This window comes from Herpailurus yagouaroundi, unplaced genomic scaffold (assembly GCF_014898765.1).
Source record: "Herpailurus yagouaroundi ecotype Mexico unplaced genomic scaffold, PumYag 216, whole genome shotgun sequence".
In the NCBI taxonomy this organism is placed as follows: domain Eukaryota; kingdom Metazoa; phylum Chordata; class Mammalia; order Carnivora; family Felidae; genus Herpailurus; species Herpailurus yagouaroundi.
This window is the reverse complement of record NW_024412447.1, coordinates 7,584,818-7,608,504: the sequence shown is the minus strand read 5'-3', so window position 1 is coordinate 7,608,504 and position 23,687 is coordinate 7,584,818. Positions and strand designations below refer to the sequence as shown.

Here is a 23,687-nt window from a genome sequence, read left to right as displayed (position 1 = left end):
GTAGGGGTGGTGGGTTTCTCTGTGGGAAGGGTAGATTTTTCTGTGGGAATGGTGGGCCTTTCAGTGGGCATAGTGGGTTTTTCTGTGGGGACAGTGGACCTTTCAGTGTGGATGGTGGTCCTTTCAGTGTGGACAGTAGGTCTTTCTGTGTGGACAGTGGGCTTTTCTGTGGAGATACTGGGCTTTTCAGGGGGTATAGTGGACTTTTTAGTGGGGATGGTAGGTTTTCCAGTGGAGATGGTAGGCTCTTTGGGAAGGACAGTGGTCTCTTCAGAGGGCACAATGGTCTCTTCAGAGGGGATAGTGGTCTCTTCAGTGGGGACAGTGGGTTTTTTAGTGGGAATAGTGGGCTTTTCTGTTGGGACTATGGGCTTTACTATGGTGACATTGGGTTTTTCTGTGAGGGCCATAGGTTTTATTTGGGGTGTCATAGGTTTTTCTGTGGGGGCCATGGGTTTTTCTGTGGGGACAGTGGATATTTCACTGGGGACAATGGGTTTTTCTGTGACAACCATGGGTTTTTCTGTGAGGACAGTGGGTTTTTCTGTGGGGGCCGTAGTTTTTTTTTGTGGGGGGAATAGATATTTTGGGGAGGTTCATAGGTATTCCTGTGGGGGCCATGGGTTTTTCTGTGGGGACAGTGGATATTTCACTGGGGACAGTGGGTTTTTCTGTGGTGGTCATAGGTTTTTCTTTGGGGACTGTAGGTTTTTCTGTGGGAGTCCTAGGTTTTTCTGTGGAGACAAGGGTTTCAGAAGGGCCGGTGGGGGGAACTGGAGATTTGGAAGGAAGCACTGTTGGCATAGTTCCTGCAAAGAAAAAACAAACAAACAAACAAACAAACCCTGGAGTTTAGTCGAAATCAGACCACCGCCCTCTTCACTCACTTCCAATTGGAGTGGGTGGCCTCAAAGGGTAATTTATTCACACCTCTCCTTCTACTCCCAACCCCAACCTTCACTCAACAAACTCAACAAACACTGCTCCTAATATATATCAGACGTCATGCCAGATACAAACGACACAACATGAATAGGATGTGGGTCCTCCCTTCAGGATCGCCATCTACTGGGTAAGGAATTCTGGATCTAGCCACAGAAATTCACTGCATCAAAGTCACATGCACACACGCAAGCATCCTGATGTCACCGAGAAGGCAGAATGTAGAACACAAAGCAGTGTGAAAATACAAGCACAGGAGAGAACTTGATTTTCAGCCATCTGACAGATGGTCATCCCAGAGCACCGCCCCCTTTCCGGGGCCTTGAGTTTTGTTTTACCTCTACAAGTCCCGTGATTGATCAAGATAAAACCCACAGCGACAACAAAGGCAGTGTTGGTCCCTCTGATGGCCTCCAATATCAGCTGAAGGGAATGAAGGACAGAGAAGAGAGAAGTCCAACTGAATCCATGGCACCTCAAGGATTCTCCCAGACAGCCTGTCCTCTGCCAAAAGGTCACCTTGTTCTAGGCTCAACAGTCCAACTCTGCCCTCACTCCTTTTCAGGATGCAGATATCCCTCTCAGGGACACTGAGTTCACCTCTGCTCTGCTCCCTTTCCAGCTCCCATCTCCTCAGCCCTGACTCTCCCCGGGTACTATGTCCCCCTCACCGGGCCCCACACCGGGCCCACTCTGTCTCTCACCTGCATGGGCTGTTGATGCCCCGAAGGGATAGTGACGGAGGTGTTCAGCCAGTCGGGGCTCTGAGACCCAACGCGGTGCGAGAGAGAAGTCGGGAAACTGCCTGTGGGACTCTCCAGCAGGAGATTGAGTTTAGCGCCCTCTCCTAGGCCGTACATGTGGTAAGCAAACTCCACACAGATCGCACTCGGGGCACAGAAGGGCCGGCTCACCAGTCTGCAAGACTGGCCTGCCTCAGAGAACTTGTCAGCCTGGACATAGATACAGCGACCTTCTGGGCAAAAGAAGGGAATCAAAAGAAAGGCAAGATGACAACCCCCACCCCCACCCCGAGGACACTCTCGTGTTGTTTTCTCTAGCAACACCTTGCAAACGAGGGTTTGACGCGAACACCCAAACTCCCCACGCTGTAAGCGGGTTTGTTTTTTTTTTCCTACTTGTTTTGGACTTCTAACTGAAGAAGGTAGGATCAGAAAGAAAGGGAAAACCAAACGAGCAACCCAGATTCCTTTGCTGGCTGCACCAGTAAATGTCTTAACTGAAAATGAGGTTGTGGATTTTGAAGGCTCGGGCTCAGTGAAGTGAGTTGCCTGGATTTTCTGGCGGTTTCAGTGACCCCACAGGCAGGAGAATCTTCAACCCGTTCGATTTCTGTCATCTCCCCAGCTCGGACCCATGGTGGCTTCCCAATAAACACCTGCCGGCTGACCGTCGCCACCTACAATATCTTCTCCCAGGAATCCTACCAGCCAACTCCCCAGCTGGGAGAGGATTCAGTAATTCGTTGGCCTGGGAGATCCTCAATCTCCTCACCTCCATTAGGGGAACCTCCAAAAGCGCCTGTACCCTGCATGTGCATATTTTTACTTCCCCGGGTCCAGTGTCCACCATCCCCTGATGCCTGGGCCCAGTCACAGAAGGGATGGGCATCATCGTCAAAGTCACACTGAGGAAAGCTCTCTAGGGGATCAAAATGGGAGATGTGAGAAATTTGGGCCATGCCCTCTATTTCTCCCCAATCTTGCCCTCCCACCCCCCCACCCCCACCGCCCGTTTTGATGATCTGGTGGAGGCCCTGCTCCTCCCAGGGCCTTGCTCTCACCCCCACAGGGAGCAATGCTGATCGCATCCACTGCCACAGCTGGCTCTGGGGTCTCTCCAAACACACCCACCACAGTGAACTGAAGAGAAAGAGAAAGGGGACTGGGAGTGAAAAAAGAGCCCAAATGCCCAAACCACCCCCCACCATCTAATTTTACTCTATTCAGGAACCCAGACACCCTGCTCCCAGCGCCCAGACCCTCACTCCACTTCAATATCAGAAGTGCCTACCCTGTGCAAGGGGTCCTGACCTTTGCTCCTCTGTACCTGAATTTCTCCCTGGGCTGTGTCATTGACAGTAACAGGCTGCCAATTGGGTCCAGGTTGTCCTGAGAAGAGAGTGTGTTTCCTGATGCTGCCTGCAAATGAAAGGAATCAGAGAGAGAATTGACTTATTAAGGGGACTGAAAATGACCTCAAACCTGTACTCAGGGGGTGCCTGGGTAGCTCCGTGGGTTAAGCGTCTGACTTTGGCTCAGGTCATGATCTCATGGTCTGTGAGCTCGAGCCTCACGCCGGGCTCTGTGCTGACAGCTCAGAGCCTGGAGCCTGCTTCACATTCTGTGTCTCCCTCTTTCTCTGTCCCTTCCTTGCTCACGCTCTGTCTCTCTCTCTGTCTCTCAAAAATAAACACTTTTTAAATTAGGAAAAAAAAATCCTATACTCAGAAAGAAGAGTAGCTAAGGGAATACTGGGAGTGTATCCCCCTCTCCCAAATGCAAGCACATCCTTCTCTCTCACTCTCCTGGTACTTTTATCTGTTTTTCTAGAAGCCAGCACTCTCCCAGCTTCCCAGTTCTACTCCACACAATAATCTTGCATATATCCTAGATTTCCCTAGAAATATGGGATGCCCCATATTTTCCTGTCAATTCAACCCTGGGAGACGAGATAAGCATAAATCCTGCAAATGCCAGTCTCACCCAAGACAGAAGCATAGACGGCGAGGGCTGCACCAGGTGACTGGCCATAGAGGATGTAGTGGAAGGACAGGCTCAGACAGCCAGAGGACTGGCTCAGGGGGCTCAGGAGGACAGATTTCTGCCGCGGTTTTGCATTCTTGGGGTCCAGGAGCATGTAGAAGCCACCTATAAAGTAAAAGGCCAGTTAGGTGGGGTGGCTGAAATTGAGGGATAGGACCCTGTGACCGCAGGGGTCCCGGGCCTGGGAAACCCCAACAGCTGCCTAGGATCGGCCAGCGATGAGGTGGGCCTCCATCTGTCCGAGGCCTTCGAACTTTCCAGAAATGCTTGGCAAGACTGGTTAAGGGCGCAGGCACCACCATATGAAACGCAGCATCCTCTCAGAAGCAGCAGCCAGAACCTTGTCCTTTGGGTTGTGACGCTTTAAGTCCCCCAGGGTCATATCCTCTTCCTTTTCTGGACCCACGGGACAGAGCTGATTCACACAAACTGGTGAGAGAGAACTGGTCTGACGCCGAGAAGCCGGCATCTTCCCACCCCACCCCCTCCGGCCGTTCAAGCAGCCAATCAACCTAGACTTCGCCCCGTGACGCAACTGGTAGCCGGGGGGAAAAAGTTAGGCTGCGCAGGCGCGCTCCGTCTTGACTCCCGAACGGTCCTGCCTGGTGAGCGCGCACGCACCAGGCCTGGAAAGGCGGCCTCCGGGAGACAGAAGAGGGCAGAAGGGGAGGGAAGAGAAAAGAGAGGAAACATCAGGGAAGGAGGAGGTAAGGGGAAGGAGGGAAGTGGTAAATCGTGAAAGAAAACGCCAGGAGGGCGCTAATGGGATAGCTGGTTGGTGGAAAGGAGAAGTGGGAGGAAAAGAAAAGAGGGAAAAATAGAAGGAAGCAAGCTGGAAAAAGGAGGAGAGAGAAAATGGAAACAACAACCAACATTTACTGAAACTACTGGGGCTCGGCTTGGGGGTGCTAATACTGGGGGGCGGGGGTGATGCGGAGATGGGCTGGCCCTGCCCTGATCTTCCAGGGCTTCGGAAGGGAAGGGGAGGTTCTCCGGGTCTTTCTAGAAGGCGGACCTCCGGCAGCAGGAACAGCAAGAAAGCGCAGAGGAAGGAGATCTTGCATTTGGAGTGAGCAGAAAGGGCTTCTGGGCGCTGGGGGCAGACGGAGAGGAAAAGGACAGAAAAATGAAGGGAGAGGATTGAGAATGGAGAAATGCAAGGGGCCAGAGAACAAAGAAGAGAATTTAGAAAAGAAATCAGGGAGCGGGGTTCTCATGTTTGACCTGCACAGCTTGGCGTGCGTGAGTGTGCTCTGTGAGGCCTGGAGAGGCACCTTATGTGGAGAAGACAGGAAGAGAGGTAGCTGCTGTGGGCGAGAGAAAAGGAGCAGGGAGGCACAGGGAAGGAGGGAAGGAGGGAAGGAAGGAAGGAAGGAAGGAAGCAAGGAAGGGAGGGGGGTGGGGGGGAAGGAGGAAGGGGGGAGGGAGGGCGGGAGGGGTCATCCGTGGAAAGAAAAGCCCAGCCAAGAGCACAGAGAGAGATGGTGGGAAAGAAGCTACGGACAGACATGGATGCAATGGAAGAGGAAACGTATTGCCTGGCTTATTACAAAAGCCTTGTAACTATATACGTATGTATATGTTTATTTTAGAGAGAGAGCACGCGCACGTGCATGAGTGGGGGAGGGGCAGAGAGAGAGGGAGGCAGAGAATCCGAAGCAGACTCCAGGCTCAGAGTTGTCAGCACAGAGCCCGACACAGGGCTCAAACTCACGAACCATGAGATCACGACCTGAGCCGAAGTCGGACATTTAACCAACTGAGCCACCCAGCTGCCCTATTGCAAAAGCTTTCTAAATGGCCTCTCTGCATCTGCCTTTGGCCGTTCCCTTCAGCGTATTCTCAACACAAAAACAAAAACAAACAAACAAAAAAACCCGGGTGATCCTTTTAAACATAAGTCAGATTTAGTCACTCCTCTGCTCCAAATCCTGCAAAGGCTCCCCATCCACATCCACATAGAATCAAAGCCACAGTCCCGACCATGGCCTTCAAGGCCCCAAGTCATCAGCCCTGCCTAGGACTGCTCTAAGCTCCTCTTCTCTATCTTTGCTAGGTGGCCTCTTGTATCTCAGCACCTCCCCTACCTCCTAGCTCACTGCTCAGGACCTTTGCATGGCTGGCCCCTCTGCTTAGAATGTTCTTCCCCTCTATACGTTCACTCCGTCACTCCTTCACTTGCTTCAAGTTTATGCTCGAATATGACCTGAATGAGACCTACCCTGACACCTTGTTTAAAACTCACAACACCCCCCGCCTTAACTCCTGCACTCCCAATCCCCTCATTTTGTTTGACTTTCATTTTTCAATAGTCCTGCTATAACTATAATTTATTTCTTGTTTTAGGAACCATCTTCCTCTCACCCCCTGCCACTCCTAGTCTGTTTTGTAAGCTGATGTATCTCAAGGGCCTGGGACAGCACCTGGCACATCATAGGCGCTCGGTAGGTACTTGTTGAATGAATGGATGAACGAATGAATGAAGAATGCATGAATGAATGGTGCCAGGGAAGGGAGGTGAGGAGTAGGCTGTGTTGGGTCTGCCCGGTGGAGTTTGTGGGATGGCAGTGGGGGAAGCTGGGGTGTGGAGTTTGCTTTCTGCTGAGTAACTTGCGCTCAGCGAGGTTTGAGGTTGCTGGGGCTTACATCCCATGGCAGTTACTGTGCGGTAGTCAGGCAAACATCGTAAACTCCTGCAGAGGTCACTAGAAGCCCACAAAGTCAAAGGACGGAAGTGTGGTCATTACTCACCACCAGGGCTAGAGAAATCGTCCTCAGGCCCCACTTTCAGCACCCCGGACGACCCCTTCTTCTGGACCCACTTGGCCCCAGAGGCTGTCGGGATCCAGCTCCAGCCACAGAGATCATTTGGAATGTCAAAGCTGCACATTTGCATCATGCAGACTGAGGGGAGAAAGAGCGGGGTGGGGTGGGTGGGTGGATTTAGCTTGTTCTAGAAGGATGCAGCTCTCAAAAGTATGCCCCAGTGTGGGCATACTCAGAATTCTGAGTCCCAATACTGTGGGACCCAATTCTGAGTCAGAATACTGTGAGCCACGGTGGGCTGTGGAGCCAGATACAATTCCACTCCTCAACGGCTTATTCCTGGGACATGTTACGGAACCTGCCCAAGCCTCAGTTTCCTCATCTATAACTGGGAACGACAGCACCCGCCTATCTTACTTTAGATCATTTGTGGAGAGCCACTAGTACAATCCTGTGCCCAGTAAGTGTTAATTACTTGGACTCAGCTTCTGGAATTTTCCTTCACTTGAGTTTGCTCCCCTTGAATCTCTATATGTCAGCTCAGAGGGCTGATTCGGGATGGATCTGGGGGAACAGCTGGAGTGACCAGACATCCAGTTTTGCGCAGGGACTGAGGCATTCCTGAGATGCAGGACTTTCTGTGCAAAAATGGGGACAGTTCAGGGCAATCCGGACTTGGTTGGTCACTCTCGGAAAGTTATTAGCACACCTGTGTTCAAAGGGAACCTCTCCTTAGGTGTAGGTGCTTCAGGATTCAAAGGTGTGACGTGTGGAAGTAGAGGGAAGCCAGAGCTGGGCGGATGGTGGAGGCAGAGAGAGAAGGAGGGACAGGGGCTCACTCCGATTGCAGGAGCCCCTATGGATGGAGATGGCATCCAGAGCGATGTCCAGGTAAGCCGTGCTGCCCCTCACTCCTTCAGACATCACCTGTGGGAGGAAGGAGGGGACCACGCAGCCTGTAAACTCCTTTGCCTCAGCCCCCACTTTTCCTGCCTGAATTCGGGTGGCCCGGCCCTGGCGCCCCCTCCTTGTCCCGGCCCGTCCTGCCCCCACCCACCCAGATTCGCCCTGGGGCCCAAGGCTCTGCCCTCTGCCTCACCCTCACCTGACTGGGCAGGGCAAGGCCCATAGGCACGGTGACAGCGGTGGGAATCCAGGAGGGGCTCTGGGTGTTCGTATGTTTCCAGAGCAGGCTGGGGCGCTTCTTCTTGGTGTCCCTGAGCAGCAGTAGTTTGAGCTGGGCGCCCCACGAAAGCCCAAACAGGTGGTAGGCGAAGTGCACGCAGAGGGGGCCTTGCTCCCATATGGGGGGGCTGCGTAGGCGGGCCACCCCGCCCCGGTGGAAGGTGCTTGCTGCCATGTGCAGGTAGTAGCCCTCTGCGGGAGGCAGAGCCCAGGATGATGAGGAGGCCCTCCCAGCCTTGAGGGCTGCCCTCCCACCCCCTTCCCAGAGCCCAGGCGTCCACTTCCGGCTGCCTCCCTTCTCCCTGCACCCGCGTCTGCCCATGCCTACCTCCTAGCTGTCTCCCTAAACCTTAGGCTTCCTTACCTCCGTTGGGGTAGCCCCCGGGGGGACCCGTACTGCCGGTGGGGGAGGGTCCACTGGCTCGAGTCCAGTCCCCGTCATCTGTGGACCCTTGGGTCCAATCACAGAGGGGGTTGGAGTTATCCTCAAAGTCACACTGAGTGAGAACAGCTGGGAAGAAAGGGCCGCTCTGAGGCCAGGAGAGGGGAGAGGGCCAGCCCCAGAGCCAAACTGGGGGTCGGGGGTTAGCAAGATTGCTTAGCTTAGAGAAGGCAGCCACTATGTGGGTCCAGAGCACAGATTTGGAAAAGAGAATCTGAGAAATAAGAATCTCGTAGGAGATATTCAGGGCGGGGTGGGGCAGGGCAGAATGACTTCTAGGACAGGGGTCGCACACTGAGGTCCAGGGGGTGGATTCATCTGGGCAGACAGGCTTTGTCTGGATGCATACATTTTGTTGTTGTTAATCTGAATATGAATCTTCTAGGTAGGGCTTGGACTCCACTCTTCCATGGTCCCTCCACCCCCTGTTCATCCAAGGACTGCCCTCCACACATCACTATGTGTTGATGCCATCGCCCAGCCCAGAGGGCCCTTGAGGTGGCCACCCTGCCCTGGGGAAGGAGAAAGATCTGAGTGGTGCTGGTTTCCAACTCACAGTTATCCCTAGAGTTGCGAGCAACTGGCTTCCATTCTGAAGGCTTCCCCTTCCTTGGGGTTGGAGAAGGAAAAAAAAAAGTAATACTTGTCATCATCAAGAATCATAAGCTTCATTGATCGTGAGCTTTCTGAGTGGTCCTTCATGAAGGATTTCTTGGTATTCATATTGTACCAAAGTGTAGGCAGCGAACATATATTTACTTGTCTTTAAGGTTTTCGAAAGGCCGGGCGCTTGGGTGGCTCAGTCGGTTGGGCGACTGACTTCGGCTCAAGTCATGATCTCACTGCTTGTGGGTTCGAGCTGCACATCAGGCTCTGTGCTGACAGCTCAGAGCCTGGAGCCTGCTTCAGATTCTGTGTCTCCTTCCCTCTCTATGACCCTCCCCAACTTGTGCTCTCTCAAAAAATAAACATTAAAAAAAAAAAAAAAGAAGGCCCCCAACCTCCTCACGTTAAATTCTCATCTATCTCCTAAAAATAAAATAAAATAATGAGTGTCTCTCCTTGGAGCGCCTCACTGGTTCCCTCTGTGCCTCTGTGACCTGTGTTGGAGCCTCCCTGGAGGAGGAACCCGATCGTGTGTATGGCAGTTCTCAAGCAGTGCCTCGGCGTTTACACCTGGGGAAACCCCTTCCTTTGAGCTGAGGTCCTCTTGTGCTGAAGCCTAAGTTCTCCCCTTAGACCGGGGACCCTGGGTCCCACGCTGCCCTAGCTATGTGCCACTGAACATACAGATGAATAACACAGGGATGGCCCCTCCTCGCCCTAGGAATAACGCAGAGAAGCTCACTGCGCCTCCCCAGATGGTGTAGGCCAAACAGAATAGCCCTTTGCCATACACGTACAAGTTCTACTTGCTCAAATCCCACAAAACAAGCTCCAGGACACCAAGCCATCTATCATTTCTTGCTGCCTCTACCGGAAGTCTCCTGTCTGCTGGGTTTGCCCTGGGTTTGGTCCGTTTCCTGAAGGCCCAGCCTCTCCTCTCGTCTCTTCTTGCTCTTTCTAACATCTGGGCTCTGTCCTCTGAGCTTCTCACACTCCTCAGTTCTAGGCGCTTGGGTCGTGGGGTTCTCCCCACTCTTCCTGTTCATCATCCCCTTCCTCCCCACTGCTGTGCCCTTCATCGTTACCCTTTTGCCCCCTCCAGCTTTGCCCCTCACTCTCCCCCAGAGTCACCCCAGATCACCCCCTGAGCCCCACTTACCGGACAGGGGCAGGCATGTGGCCCTGGCCCCAGCCGGCCCCCACCAGCAGCACCAGAGTCCAGACTGGAGGAGCCATATGGGACCTCAGAGGCGGCTCTTAAGGAAGAGGGGAAGGCACAGTGAGCACGGGCTGCTTTATCTATCCCTGACCCTCCTCGCTTGACATCCTTCCAGGGATGCCATGAAAACCAGACAGAGAACACCAGAACGCTCTGGGAAATGAAAAAACTACAAGGGTGGAAATTTAAAATCCAGTGAAAGGAAATGAGATGACAGCAGGAGAGAAAGACCAAGAGAAAGACTTAGAGAAGCAGTCCAGAACGTCTAGCATCCAACCAAAAGAGTTCAAATCAGAAAGAACAAAGGAAAAGAAAGGACTTCGGAAAAACCACACGAGAAGATTTCATAGGACTGAGCTACAAGTCTCTTGATGAAAAGGGGTCTCTTATGATGGGTGCAAAGACACCCACGGAAGGTCTGTCATGAGATTTCAGAGTATTGGGGGAGGAGGGGAGAGAAGACCCTAACCACTTTCAGATAGAAAGAAGCAGGTCACATACTAAGGATCAGGAATCAGCATGGCATCAGGCTTTTCAATAGCAACCAGGGGTTCTAAGAGGCCATGGAACATTGTCTGCAGAATTCCAACAGAAAATCATTTCAAATCTAAAATTCTATAGCTGGCAACAATGGCGGAAACGACTGGCAGGTCATTACTGGCAAAGAATCAATCGAAAAAGGCAAGTCCCAGAGGAAGACATACCACCAGCCAGTAAACATCGGAGAAGATGTCCTGCTTCACTAGCGATAAGGAAAATGCTAATCAAAACTACAACTGTCACATTGACAACCATTTAAGAGATTGAAGGCATTGGGCATTGGCCAGGATGTGGGTAGACACACTCAAATACATTGATGCTAAGACTCTATGTTGGTGAATACTTCTTCGAAGGTAATCTGAAACTCTCAAACTTCCTAACATGCACGTCTTTGACCCCACCTTACCTTTCCAAGCATCTTCCCACAGAAATACCTATTTGCACAAAATAGTAATAGAAATGCCTTTTTGCACAAAGCTGGGCACATCTTAAAGATGGTAATTGTGGCACTGATTAGAGTCGGAAAAAAAATCGAGATTACCCAAACATTTGCCAGCAGAGATGCGGTTGGATCATAGGCAAGGACTATTTTTCACATGGAGGAATATTATGTACATATTAAAAAGAATGGCACTCCTCCAAAAGTTAAAAATAGAATTACCATAGGGCCCAGCAATTCCACTTTTGGCTGTATACGAAAAAGAATTGAACGCAAAGATGAAGAGATAGATAACCTGGTCACCCATGTTTATGGTGGCATTATTCACCATAGCCAAAAGGTGAAGGTGACCCAAAGTCCACAAAGCCAAAAAATATGGCACATACATACAATATCATTCGGCCTTTTTTTTTAATGTTTATTTTTAATTTTTTTTATTTTTTGAGAGAGACAGAGTGTGAACAAGGGAGGGGCAGAGAGAGGGAGACACAGAATCTGAAGCAAGCTCTAGGCTCCCAACTGTCAGCACAGAGCCCAACGCGGGGCTCGAACTCGCAAACTGCGAGATCATGACCTGAGCCGGAGTCGGATATTTAACCAGCTGAGCCACCCAAGCGCCCCTCATTCAGCCTTTAAAAAAATTTTTTTTTCTTTTTCAACGTTTTTTATTTATTTTTGGGACAGAGAGAGACAGAGCGTGAACGGGGGAGGGGCAGAGAGAGAGGGAGACACAGAATCGGAAACAGGCTCCAGGCTCCGAGCCATCAGCCCAGAGCCTGACGCGGGGCTCGAACTCACGGACCGCGAGATCGTGACCTGGCTGAAGTCGGATGCTTAACCGACTGCGCCACCCAGGCGCCCCTCATTCAGCCTTTAAAATGAAGGACATTCTCACACATGCTGCAACACTGAGGACATTATGCTAAGTGAAAGAAGCCTGACACAGAAAGACAAATAGCATATGATTCCGCTCATAGGAGATGCCTACTGTAGTCAGACTCGTAGAGACAGAAAATAGAATGGTGGTTGACAGGAATAAGGAGTTTTTGTTTCATGGGGACAGAATTTCAGCTAGGGAAGATGTGAAGGTTGTGTGGATGGCCAGTGGTGATGATGTCACAATGCGAATGTACTTAATGCCACTGAACTGCACGCTTAAAAATGGTTAAGAAGAGGGGTGCCTGGCTGACTCAGTTGGAAGAGTGTGAGACTCTTGATCTTGGGGTCGTGAGTTCAAGCCCTATGTGGGGTACAGAGATAAATACATTTTAAAAAAACAAAAGAATTTTTTAAGAATTTGAATGGTTAAGATGACAAATTTTATGTTGAGTATGTTACCACAATCAAAAAATAATTTAAAAATATTAATTGATGTTATTACACTTTGTTAAAGTTTATTCCTGGCTTAAGGAAAAAATAAAGAATGGTGGTAGAGCTGTACGCTGTGATAGTGGAAAGGGATCCTGCGTATGTTATTAAATGCAAGAGTCTGGAAGAGTCCAGAATGCAGACAACAGGAGGGATGAGCCACCTCTGGGAAGGGACGGAGGAGACCTTGCCGGCACAAGTTTAGAGACTTTCTAAACCACAAAGAGGTGGTAATCAGACAAGATGGGAAGACACATCCAGGAAGGGAGAATGTTCCAAGCTTAGAGGGAGCATGACACTTTTTTGAAGAATGGTGTGGGGGCGGCGGGGGGGGGGGGGCGGAGAGGCAGGGTCCCTGGCTTGGAGGACCTTGGATGCCATAGCTTTGAAGGGCCACTAAAAGTTTTTAAGCCACCAGGGTGACTTGATCCCACGTACATTCTCCAAAGGCTTCTGTGGCAGCCTCGGCAGATAAGGACCAAAGAGAGGCTGGTTGGAGCTGGAGAGACAGGAGAGGAGGCTGCGGAGGGTGAGGGATGGTGGTGCAGCTGGACAGTAACATCGAGACAGCAGGAGTGGGGAGAACTTTCCAGGAGCCAGGAACAGCGGTGCTTGTGGGCTAATCTAACCGCACCTCGTGTCCTCTTCATTGCACAACTATTGTCCTCGTTTTCCATGTGTTGAAACTGAGCTCTTCGGAAATGAAGTCCATTGTCCGGCCCAAGAGCATGGCTCCGGCGGTCCCCACAGTGTGGCCTGCAGACTCCCACAGTTGTGTTGGGAGCATCCAGAGGAGGTCAGGGCCCCACCCCCACCCCCACCCCCACCCCAGCCAGAGCAGCTCTGCTTTGACCTGTTTCATAAATGGCAATCCTACATAAGACTGCAGCGGAAGGGTGGTTTTGACCCTTTTGAAAAGGCTGTTGACTCCCACCGCACATACGGAGCCGTATCTAGGCTGGAGGGCTGGTCAGCAGCGAGCTGGCCTCTCCTGTCCAGACTTCCCATATCCTACCACACCCAGGTGTTTCTAAAAACCTTCAGTTTCACTCCCTTCACCTTGGCAGCCCCCCATTCCCTATCATCAAATCTATGCCCGGCGTGGCTCAGTTGGTAGAGCATCTGACTCTTGGTTTCAGCTCAGGTCATGATTTCATGGTTGTGGGATTGAGCCACACGTTGGGTTCTGTGTGGACAGCAAGGAGCCTGCTTGGGATTCTCTCTCCCTCTCTCTCTGCCCCTACCCCACTCATGAGCGTGTTCTCGCTCTCTCTCTCTCTCTCTCTCTCTCTCAAAATAAACAAACTGTAAAAAACTTAAAAAAAAAAATCTATGCCCAGGGGTACATCGAAGAGGGAAGTCCTAACCCCCTTAGCAGTCCTGGGGATTCCTGCCCACATGAACCCAAAGGGACTGTGTAGGGGTCCGATCTGGGGAGAGAGCAATCCTCTGCCCCTTTTCATCAAAGTGGGGGATGTAATGGATGCCCAGCCCAAACCCTGATCTACCCTTTCTGCATACCAGGTTAGGAGAGCAGTCAAGAGAGGGACAGCGCCAGGAAATGGTTAACCCGGGGAAGAGTAACAGAAGTCAATTGATCCACAGCCCCTCCTGGTTGGGCAATAAGTCCTCCGAGGGCTGCTTTTGCTGACCTCTCTTTGGCGCCACAGAGCTGGACAATCTCAGCTTCCAACCTGTCCGGGGGTGGGGGTTGGTTCACAAGTCAGGACAGGAAGGGCCGGCGATGTGGGAGGGAGCCCCCGGGCTCTGCATTTTGGGGAGTCATGAGTGCACAAGGACCCAGAGGGCTTGTGGCTTGACCAGCCTAGCAGCTGCAGGGATAGGTGTGAGAGACCCTGGCATGTAGAAACCCTGGGAACCACTCCAGAGAAGTAAAGCTGGTTTTGGCTTCACTGTGTTTCCTTGGACACTTTACTCACCCTCTCTGGTCCTTAGTGTGTGCTTCTGTAAGATGGAGAGACTAGCACGGCTAAATTTTGTTTTATTTTGTTTTGTTTTAAAGCAGGAATTGTGTGTGGGTCATGTAATTTTTTTCCTAATCAATTTTTAAAAATCAAGAAGAGAGAGTTCATGGACTTTTGGGCATGACTCATATAAGTTGGGAAACCATACTCCTGCCTGCTTTTCTGTTGCCAGTAATCTTTCATAATGTCACAGTTTTATGATGGAATTTTAGCTGAATTAACCTTGACCAGCTAGGGAAAAAAAAACCCCAAAAAACGTAGTTAACATTCAGCTCAGGTTGCAATGTCTAATGTTGCCAACTCAACTCCAGCAACACTTGTCTTCTTTGGTGAGAAGAGGATTCTGAGCAGTTCCAGGAACATCTTAGGTGACCTGTGAGCTGGGGTCAGGCAGGTGCATTTGGTCAGCCTGATGCTCAGGCCCAGGGAGAAGGTTTGGGCCAATAGGTGGCAGTCAAGGTGGGGTCTCCGGCTGCTGGAGGCGACTGAGTTGGCCTCCAGTGCTGGAGACTTGGGTCTGGGAAGGGTGGGAGGTAACTTCTGCCCATCTAGGGAGGAAGGAGGAACCCCAGGCAGGGGATGGAGCAGGGAGGAGTTGATAGTGAGAGATGGATGGGCCTAAATCCTCACTGACCCAGAAGTGCTCCCTCTCCTCCAGCTACTCCCTCTACGCTCCTTTCCCTGTGGTCCCCGCTTGGGGCAGAAGAGGGAACCAGGGTCAGAGAACCTGGATCCTGGTCCTTATCTTCCTCTCAGTGTCTTACGGCCTGGGCACGGCCCGTAATCTCTCTGAACCTTGGTTTCTTCCTCTGCAAAATGGAGATCCTCTACCGTCTCTGCCTTCCTCTCTCGTTTAGGAGAGCAAATAAGAAAATGCCCCGAGAAAGCACCTTGTAAATCGCAAAGCACTCTACAAACACAAGGCAGTGCCATTAAACAATTATGTAACCCGCTGACTCAGAACTAGGCTGTGCTGGCTCCTGTCCTGCCAGGAAGTCAGAGGAGCTGGCTGGCTGTCTTTTACCTGGTGGGACTTAAGTTTTATTCTCCCCATCCGACAAACGGGGATGATACTGAAGGTCCTCCTGTTTCGTGGATTGGTGGTGAGAGTCACAGCAGGTCATGCCGGTGCCAGAGTTTAATAAGTTGTGAATCATCATCATAATAGTACAGAAGAGAGTTCACACTTCCTGCCTGTGCCTGAAAAATATCTGGAATCTGGAGACACCCTCCCTCCTTGGGTATCTATGTTGCTTCGCAGGGACTTGAGCCTTCACCAGGTCCTTCCCATCGGGGCCTGTCCATACAGTGACCTACAAAGCCGGCTCTGTCCACGTTTATGAGCTCCTGTCTTTTTGTCTCCAGTGGGGAATGCCTGCTTTCTCAGAGGACACCTGGGCTGTGAGTGGCACAGATGATCATTTCATGTTTTTCTAAGCACTCAGCACAGAAGCTGGCACCCAGTAGGTACTCCGTTAAGTGTGGAATAAATGAGTTATGTGGGTTTTTTTTTTAAGTTTTTTTATTTTTGAGAGAGAGAGACAGACAGGCAGACAGAGTGCTAGTGGGGGAGGGGCAGAGAGAGAAAAGGAGAAAGAGACACAGAATTTGAAGGAAGCTCCAGGCTCCAAGCTGTCAGCACAGAGCCCAATGCAAGCCTTGAACTCACGAGCCATGAGATCAAGACCTGAGCCAACGTCAGATACTTAACCAACTGAGCCACTCAGGCACCCCATATGTTTTGAATGTTTTAACATACTGGCCCAGGTCATATAGTTGGGGTCCCTTAACTAGCTAGGTACCACATCAGGCTAAGATGTGCTTAGGGGTTGAGTCCTCAACCTTGTGTTCAGGTCCCAGCTGCCATTATTAGCTGCATTCCTTGGATTTCAGGACAACCCTCTTGACTTCAGTTCTGCCAGAAAGAAAGACAGATTCGTCCCTTCCTGATTCACAGCAGTGGGGTGAGAACCAGATGATGCCTTCTGTGGAAACCGCAATACAAACTTCTTTTTAAAAAAAATTTTTTTTAACGTTTATTTATTTTTGAGACAGAGACAGAGCATGAAGGGGGGAGGGCCAGAGAGAGAGGGAGACACAGAATCGGAAGCAGGCTCCAGGCTCTGAGCCATCAGCCCAGAGCCCGACGCGGGGCTCGAACTCACGGACCATGAGATGGTGAACTGAGCCGAAGTCGGACGCTCAACCGTCTGAGCCACCCAGGCGCCCCTGCAAACTTCTATTGAAATGTGCCAAGATCGGAGCCTTAAGGGTTCTTTTGCAGGCCAATTTGTTTAGCATTTCCTAGTGGGGCCTGAAGAGGGCACTGTACCCCAGGAGCTGGATTGGCCAGGTGAAAATTCTCCTTTGGATCCACCCCTCTGTGGATTCCTCCCACCCCTGCCCTCATCACGCTCCTATACTTCACAAATACCCTCCAATCCTGCAACCTACCCCTAATTTTTCCTGCTGCAGATTGCAAAACTTCTCTCTCTTTTGCATATTTTCAGGGGTGCAGCCTGACTTCTCTGTTTTGTTATAGAAACAGAGAGACTGATCCTCCCATATATGTTAATGGCCGGGATCTGGATCCTGATGCAGTTTTGTGTCATCTTTTGCTGTCTGCACTGGTCTCTCCTGGGCGGTACTTTACAGCGGAAGCATTATGTCTGGGAAGGAATTTGAAGTTGATTGTCAGAGTAATGAGTAAAATTAGACGTAGGGATGGAGAGTGGAGGCTGTTTGTTCTGTGTCCCATATCCCGGGGAAGCAGGGAGCAGGTAGGGATTCTGTGGAAGAAACAAGCAGAAGAGGGAAGGGGTCAGTGCTGGGGGAATTGGGGGTTCCTGTTGTCTTGACCTTGGCAGTGACTTTATTTCTTCATCTGTTCAATGGGAATGACAGTGGACACTTTCTCATAGAGTTGTGCAAGGAATCAAATGAAGTCGAGTAAGGGAACCACCTGGAAGAGCCATGCTCAGTGAGACCCTTGTCGGGGAAGGTGGCTCCTTCTGTGAGTTACAGGGTAGAGCATTAATAGTGACCATCCCCGGCAAGGAAAGAGGGCAGCGGGATTTAGAGGTGGCAAAGGCGGATACTGGGAATGTGGTTTTAGCCAAAGGCACCACAGAGAAGAAGTGAGAAATAATTAGGGTCTAGTATACAGGACTGGGAGCTGTCCCCAGCCACCAAAGGGACTCTTCCTCCTGGCTCCTGTTTCCTTGATGGCGGCTGTAACTCACTAAAGAGAGTTGCCAGCTGCCTACTGAGGAATAGCCTTGAATGGAGCCACCTTATTGACCAGCGTGGGCAGAGCTTGTGGCCTCAGGCCCAGTGGGGTCAAGAGGTCAGACAGGCCATGCGAGGCAGCACGTAGGGCCTGACCCCCTCCAGCTCTAGTTTCCCAGGACTGCTGCCTGCTGCCAGGGTGGGAGCAGGGCCAGGGAAGTGGGGCGCTCCAGGGGAAAACAGAAAAGCCAAGAGCCATGTTGTGGTTTCAGTTCTTGCCGGTGGGATTGAAAAATACACAAGATGTGGACCCACTGAGAGCCAGGGGCCAGCCCCCATCCCATCTCCCTGGCTCCCACCACCCTTCGTCCGGCGGGCTCTTACTATCATGGGAGTGCCCATGAGACCTGGAGAATTCATGGCTCGCCACCTAAATTCTCCGGTCCCTCCTATCCCTGCCTGATGGGTGCACGAAGAGGTATCGGCCCTCCACCTTGTCCCGGCATCACGGTTCGGCAGGGCACCAAGATGAGTTTCGGTTTCTCCCCAGCAAGGCTCCATCCCCAAGTTTAAGCTGATTTCCTGCAAATTCCTCCTGCTTCGGGGCCTCAGGCTGGCCCTGTGACATCCTTAGATCTGAGTTGCGCTCTGGACAGTTCCTCTGGCCCTTGCGATGTCACCACTGGCCGTGGAGTGTCCGTGGGACAGGCTGGTGCTGAGCTGATCACCCCCGACAGGGGTCAGGAGTGGTGGTGCAGAGGGCGTGGCACAGGCAGTGGTGGTAAGTGAGGTGGTGGACATGCCCGGGGTGGGAGCACCTGGTCACCTGTCTCCTCTTCGGCAGGCCTCCCCTGTGTACAGCGTCAGCTTTCCCCGCAGGAAGTTGGAGTAGATTCGGAAAAGTTTGCACAAAGTATCGACAGTGAATGTTCGGAGTGGAGCAGCAGAGGTTGCCTCTGGAAGGGAGGTGGCTTCCTTCTGCCAAGGAGAGAACAGAAGGTTACCGCAGTGCCGGGGCCCCTGGAGGGAGATGGGATTCAGGCTAGGATCGGAAGGGGGATGAGAGCCTCAGTATTTCTTGGCAGGGCTCCTTCTCCCATTTTATAGAAAGGGCAGAGAGAAGTGAGCCCCCCCCCTCCCCACGCACCTGGGCTCCCAGTGCCCGAAGCAGGGAGGTGAGGCTACGCAGGCTGCTGACGGCTTTATCCACCTGCAGCTGCAGGGTCTCAGATGGCTGGGAGGAGTTGGCCAGCAAGGCCTGGCCCCGCAGGATGGCTTCTGAGAGCAGGGCGAGGCCCTGCCAGACTTCTACAGCCTGCTGCCCGACCTAAAGGGAGTGGACACTTGGAGTCAGCAGCCCAAGCCAGCCCCTCCGTCTCAGCAACCCCAAGCACCAAGCTGAGCAAATGAAGGCATGGAATCAGTTTTGTTGAATGAATGAATGAATGAATGAAGAAAGGAACAATTGAATGGACATACTGCATTCAGCCCTCACCTCCTTCTATCATTCTCCCTCCCACCCCAACAGGTTCCCAAAATGAGACTCCCCAAGAAGAAGGAAAACATAAACTCACGTCCATCCTCTTCCAGGTATAGAAGTTGACCTTGGTGTCTGGGACAGTGATATTCTCACTGAAGCTGCAGCCTTCAGCACAGCCCATCTGAAATGCACGACCCCCGAGTCAGGCTCCCCGAGGGCTCCCCTCCACCATTGCCCCTTACCTAGCTTCCAGGTATGCATTGGGGGTACCACTTTTATCATTGTTACTGGGGGTTCTGGCTTCCCACCTCCCTGAACCAAGGGCCAGGAAGGGGCTCAGCTTCCTGGATCTTGGAGGATCCCCCCCCCCCAGGACTCCTGAGAGTGAGTTCTGTGGAATGTTTTGTGGAGGGGGCCTCACCGTGACATTTTCGGCCTCCCTGGCCTCCAGAATGTACCTCTCCAGGACTCGGCTGTCACAGATGAGGCGAGGGGGGGCGCCCAGGACTGGGAGGCCCAGGGGAAGCAGCAGCAAAGATAGCAGAAGCAGCAGGGCAGGACATTCTAGAAAAGAGTGCCAGGCTGAGTGTGTTTGGAGGAGCAGGTTCACACATCCCGTTCCTCTGCCCCCAGCTTGTCGCTCCCACCCCGAACCTTCCCAGCGCTCGGGTTCTGCCTCCTTGGCCTTCATTCAATCCCCGCCGCCGCCGCGGTGAGCACACCCCACCCCCCAAACTACCGGCATCCCCTTCTCCCGGGCAAACTTCAATCCCGGTGTGACAGAGGCTTCCCCTCTCGCAGATCCCGGGGATTGCTCCAAGACCCAGGTATCAGCTTCCTCCCCACGCACGGAGCCGCCCCTTTCCTCCCCGAACCCGCAAACCGCGTCCCCGTGCCCGGGTCAGATTTCACCTTTTCCCGGCGGCTCCGGGAGCCCTGCCGGCACGTGGAGGCTGCCCCACCCCCCTTGCCCTTCCGGGGTCCTTGGCAAGTTGTCGGTCCTTGAACCCGGCCACCTCGGGGCCACTAGCCCCAGCGGTAAATTCCTGCTCAAACAGGGGCCCAGGCGGGCGGGGGCTCCTCCAGCCGGCGGGTACTCACCGCACGACCCCATCTCCGCGCCTCCCCCGGCCCCTCAGCGACCAGGGGCTCGGCCGGCGCCCTTGCCGGGAGCCCTCATCCCGGGAAGCGCGGCGGGGCAGGGCCGGCCTCACGCCCTGAAGGAAGGGGCCGCCGTCCGGGGGCCGCCGAGCCGGGGTCGCGCACAGCGAGCGCAGGACTGCTGGCCACGGTCCGCGAGGACTGGCGCGCGGCGACCGGTCGGGGTTGGCCCGGGGACTGCGGCTCGGCCGGGGGTCGGGGCTGTTATCAGCATGTGTGCGTGCGTGTGTGGGGGTGGGGGGCAGGCTGTGTGCGTGAGGGGTCGCCGGAGGTAGGGGCCAGAGGGGTCAGACCGGGGCAGGACGCCTGGGTCGGGGGTTCGCCGGGGCGGGAGCACAGCGGCCGCAGGCGCGGAGCGGGGCACCGGTCTGCGCGTCCGAGCCCGGGTTCTGGGAGGTGCCGCTGGGTGCGCACCCGCGGGAGGGGTGCCATTCTGGGAAAGGCTGGGGGCCCCCGACGCTCCCGGGGGGTGGGAGAGTGGGGCGTCCCGTTCTCGGGCCAAGGTGGGGGGGTTCAGAGCTGGGGGTGCCGGTTCCTGCGAGGCAGCTGGGTCTGGAGGCCGGGAAGGTGCTGGCAGAGGCGAGTTGCCTTCCTCTCACAATCCCGCTACTTCTAGAAGCCAGCATTTGTTCGTGGTCTGGAATTTTATGGGGGCACACGAAGCAAGAAATCTGGGGGTCTTCTCTCCCCACTCATCACTTTCCAGGACTCTGAAAACCCAGAAATGGAACTTTCGGGCACCTGGTATGTTGTGCAGGACAGGCCATGCCCTTTGACATCCTTTTTGTTGTTTTTGTCTCTGACCTGTGATATAGGTTAGTCTGCGTGGCAGAATTCTTAAGAACTCTGAAATAGAGCTATCCCCCAGAATGATGGCTCTTCAGATTTGCAGCTCAGCCTTTGGGGCTTCTAGGAAGCATCTGGGCAAGCTGTCTAGAGCAGGAGTCCAAGGCTGGCTGGTCTCTCAAACCTTGGAAAGAGGTCTCAGTCCTGAGCCTCAGTGCCCTGACCTATCAAATGGGGCTGATGAAAGTCCCAGTCCCAAAGTCCTACAAATACAGATGGTTATATATATTCCTTCACATCCTTACCAGTTCTGTGATACTAAAGATATCTCATTCAAGCCATCGGTGCCTTCTTTTGTCAAGTCAGCTGACTTTTGCAAGACAAAAAGATGTGTTTGAGACCTTGCTCCTGCTTCCTGGAGTTTGTAGCTTACCATAGAGATAAGATGGGTACACAGGGCAGTGTGTGAGGACTGGAGTGTGTGGAGCCTAGGTGGAAAAGTTTGAAAGAGGCAGAGCTCACTGTAAGCTGGGGGAATCATGGAAGATTTGATGCAGGAGGTGACTTGAGCTCAGCCTCGAAGGGTGGGTAGGATTTCCATGGGAAGAGATGTGAGGTGGGGGAAGAGGCTAGTACAGCAGGGGAGAAGGAAGATCCGGGATGGTCAGGCATGTCAGGGGGGAGGGTGTGGAAGGGAAAGGTGGACACAAGGCCAGAGGGCTGGTTTGGGAGGGGTCAAGTTGGGAAGGGCCTTGCATGCCACTCTAAAGAATTTGGATTTTGTTTGAAAAGAATGGGAAAGGGGCGCCTGGGTGGCTCAGTCGGTTAAGCGTCCGACTTCGGCTCAGGTCATGATCTTGCAGTTTGTGAGTTCAAGCCCCGCGTCGGGCTCTGTGCTGACAGCTCAGAGCCTGGAGCCTGCTCCAGATTCTGTGTTTCCTTCTCTCTCTGCCCTGCTCATGCTCTGTCTCAAAAATAAATAAAACATTTAAAAAGAAAAGAAAAGAATGGGAAACATTCATTCATTCATTCATTCATTCAAGAAATGACTATTCCTCTAAGAAATATATATGAGTACCTAATTGTGGCCAGGGACCTGGGGATAGAGCAGTGAATGAAACAGACAAGAACGCCTGCCTTGGGGGAGCTGACATTCCAGCAGCAAGGCAGATGACAAACACAAACATGGGGATCTCCGGGGCACCTGGGTGGCTCGGTTGGTTGAGCATCTGGCTCTTGATTTCGGCTACGGCCATAATCTCGCGGTTGGTGGGTTTGAGCCCTGTGTTGGGCTCTGCGCTGGTATCACGGAGCCTGCTTGTGAGTCCCTCTCTGCCTCCCCCGTATTGCATGTGTGCATGCACTCTCTCTCTTTCAAAATAAATAAAACTTAAAAAAAGAAAGAAAAAAAAAAGAGGCTCTCCAGTGGCAATAAGGACCAAGGAGAACAGACATGGAAGTGACCAGGAGTGACCAGGGAGGCTGCAATTTTAGATGGGCAGTCAGGAGAGCCTTGCTGAGAGGGTGACATGAATAAAGTCCCATGGAGGTGAGGGAGGGAACCATAAAGTGGGGAGAGAGCAAGATCAAAGAGGGGCTCAGAATGGTGACCAGGAGAGGTGGGGAAGCAGAGGCTGGCCTGCTTCCAGTGGGAAGGAATGAGGGTCTAACTTGCTCAGATCCTGCCCCTCTGCCCTCCACTCACCTCCAGCCTGTTCTGGGGTCCCTCCTCAACCCTGCTGTACTGGCTCCCAGTCTGCACACCCTGCTATGCCCCTGGTGCCAATTTCCCTCTCAGCACCCAGGCAGCCTCCCAGCCCCGCCTGGCCCTCAGAGCCCGGTTCTGCTTCCCTCCTAAATCCCAGCTGTGGGACAAGCACACGCACGCTCACGTCCACACACGTCCACACATGCGTTCTGTCCCGACCCCTCGCCCCTCCCCAGCCTCTGCTCTTCATTCCCCCGACTCCTGCGTCACTGCCCTGACCTGACCATGGAGAGGGGGCCAGGGACAGATGGGGGGGGGGTGGTAGACACTGCCTGAGGAAAGGGAGGAGAGGAGGATTTCGGGCTATGGGACCTGCTGCTTCCTTCGTAGCAACTTGTTGGAGGTGCCTACACCCCTGCCTTCAAGAAAGGAGGGGAGATGGGCCAGGTGTTGGGGCCTGCTGGACAGGGGCGGTGCTGGCTCATCCTCTAGGGCTTTTGGAGAGAGCCCTCTGATGGCAGCTTGGGAGAGAAGGTGCAGGAGAGGATCTTGGTCCACCCCACACCCAACCCCTGAGCTGAGGTAATCCTACTAGAGGGCAGAGGGTGCTTCGGGGGCCAACTTCAACCCAAATGCTCTTGGCTACTGCCCAGCAGGGTCCAGCTATCTGCCCATGACATCAGGGGACCCTGAAGAGCAGAGAGAAAACAGGAAGCTTCCCGGGGCTCCCCCCCTGCAATGCCCACTGCCCCCTGCCAGGGCCCCCTTCATCTGCCTCCCTGTGCTCTCCTAGCATGGCGCTGACCACTGCAGAGGGTCTCCTCCCCAACCTCTGCGGTCAGTCCCCACTAGCTTTCCCATTGAACAGCCTCTTCTGTGTCACTCCCCTGAGCAGGAGCCTGCTATGGCTCCCAGTTGCCTCAGAACTAAGACTGCCTGTGTTCTGCCCTGTGTCTACCTTTCCAGCCTATTTTCCTACTTTGCTCATTCCTACTCCTGCCATCACATGAACTCAGATGCTTCCTGCCTTTTGCTCACTCTGTGCT

At 53.0% G+C, this 23,687-nt stretch overlaps 2 protein-coding genes across 2 annotated transcripts in view; both read right to left on the bottom strand.

The window, feature by feature from the left end:
- Window positions 1–10,054, bottom strand: part of ZAN (zonadhesin) — a 36,502-nt gene extending 26,448 nt beyond the window's left edge. The window contains 14 exon segments of the mRNA XM_040455648.1: window positions 1–570; window positions 572–809; window positions 1,281–1,365; window positions 1,647–1,918; window positions 2,458–2,604; window positions 2,747–2,825; window positions 3,013–3,104; window positions 3,669–3,833; window positions 6,480–6,632; window positions 7,334–7,421; window positions 7,600–7,871; window positions 8,044–8,190; window positions 8,678–8,730; window positions 9,887–10,054. The exon segment at window positions 1–570 is cut by the window's left edge and continues 299 nt beyond it. Of these exon segments, the coding sequence (XP_040311582.1) occupies window positions 1–570; window positions 572–809; window positions 1,281–1,365; window positions 1,647–1,918; window positions 2,458–2,604; window positions 2,747–2,825; window positions 3,013–3,104; window positions 3,669–3,833; window positions 6,480–6,632; window positions 7,334–7,421; window positions 7,600–7,871; window positions 8,044–8,190; window positions 8,678–8,730; window positions 9,887–9,963 (2,438 nt within the window). The 5' untranslated portion in view covers window positions 9,964–10,054.
- Window positions 10,055–17,890: 7,836 nt separating this feature from the next.
- On the bottom strand, window positions 17,891–19,600 carry EPO (erythropoietin). The gene is given in 5 exon segments (XM_040456012.1): window positions 17,891–18,484; window positions 18,654–18,833; window positions 19,081–19,167; window positions 19,408–19,579; window positions 19,581–19,600. Coding segments are annotated over 5 exon segments (615 nt in total). The 3' UTR covers window positions 17,891–18,328.
- Window positions 19,601–23,687: the final 4,087 nt, after the last annotated feature.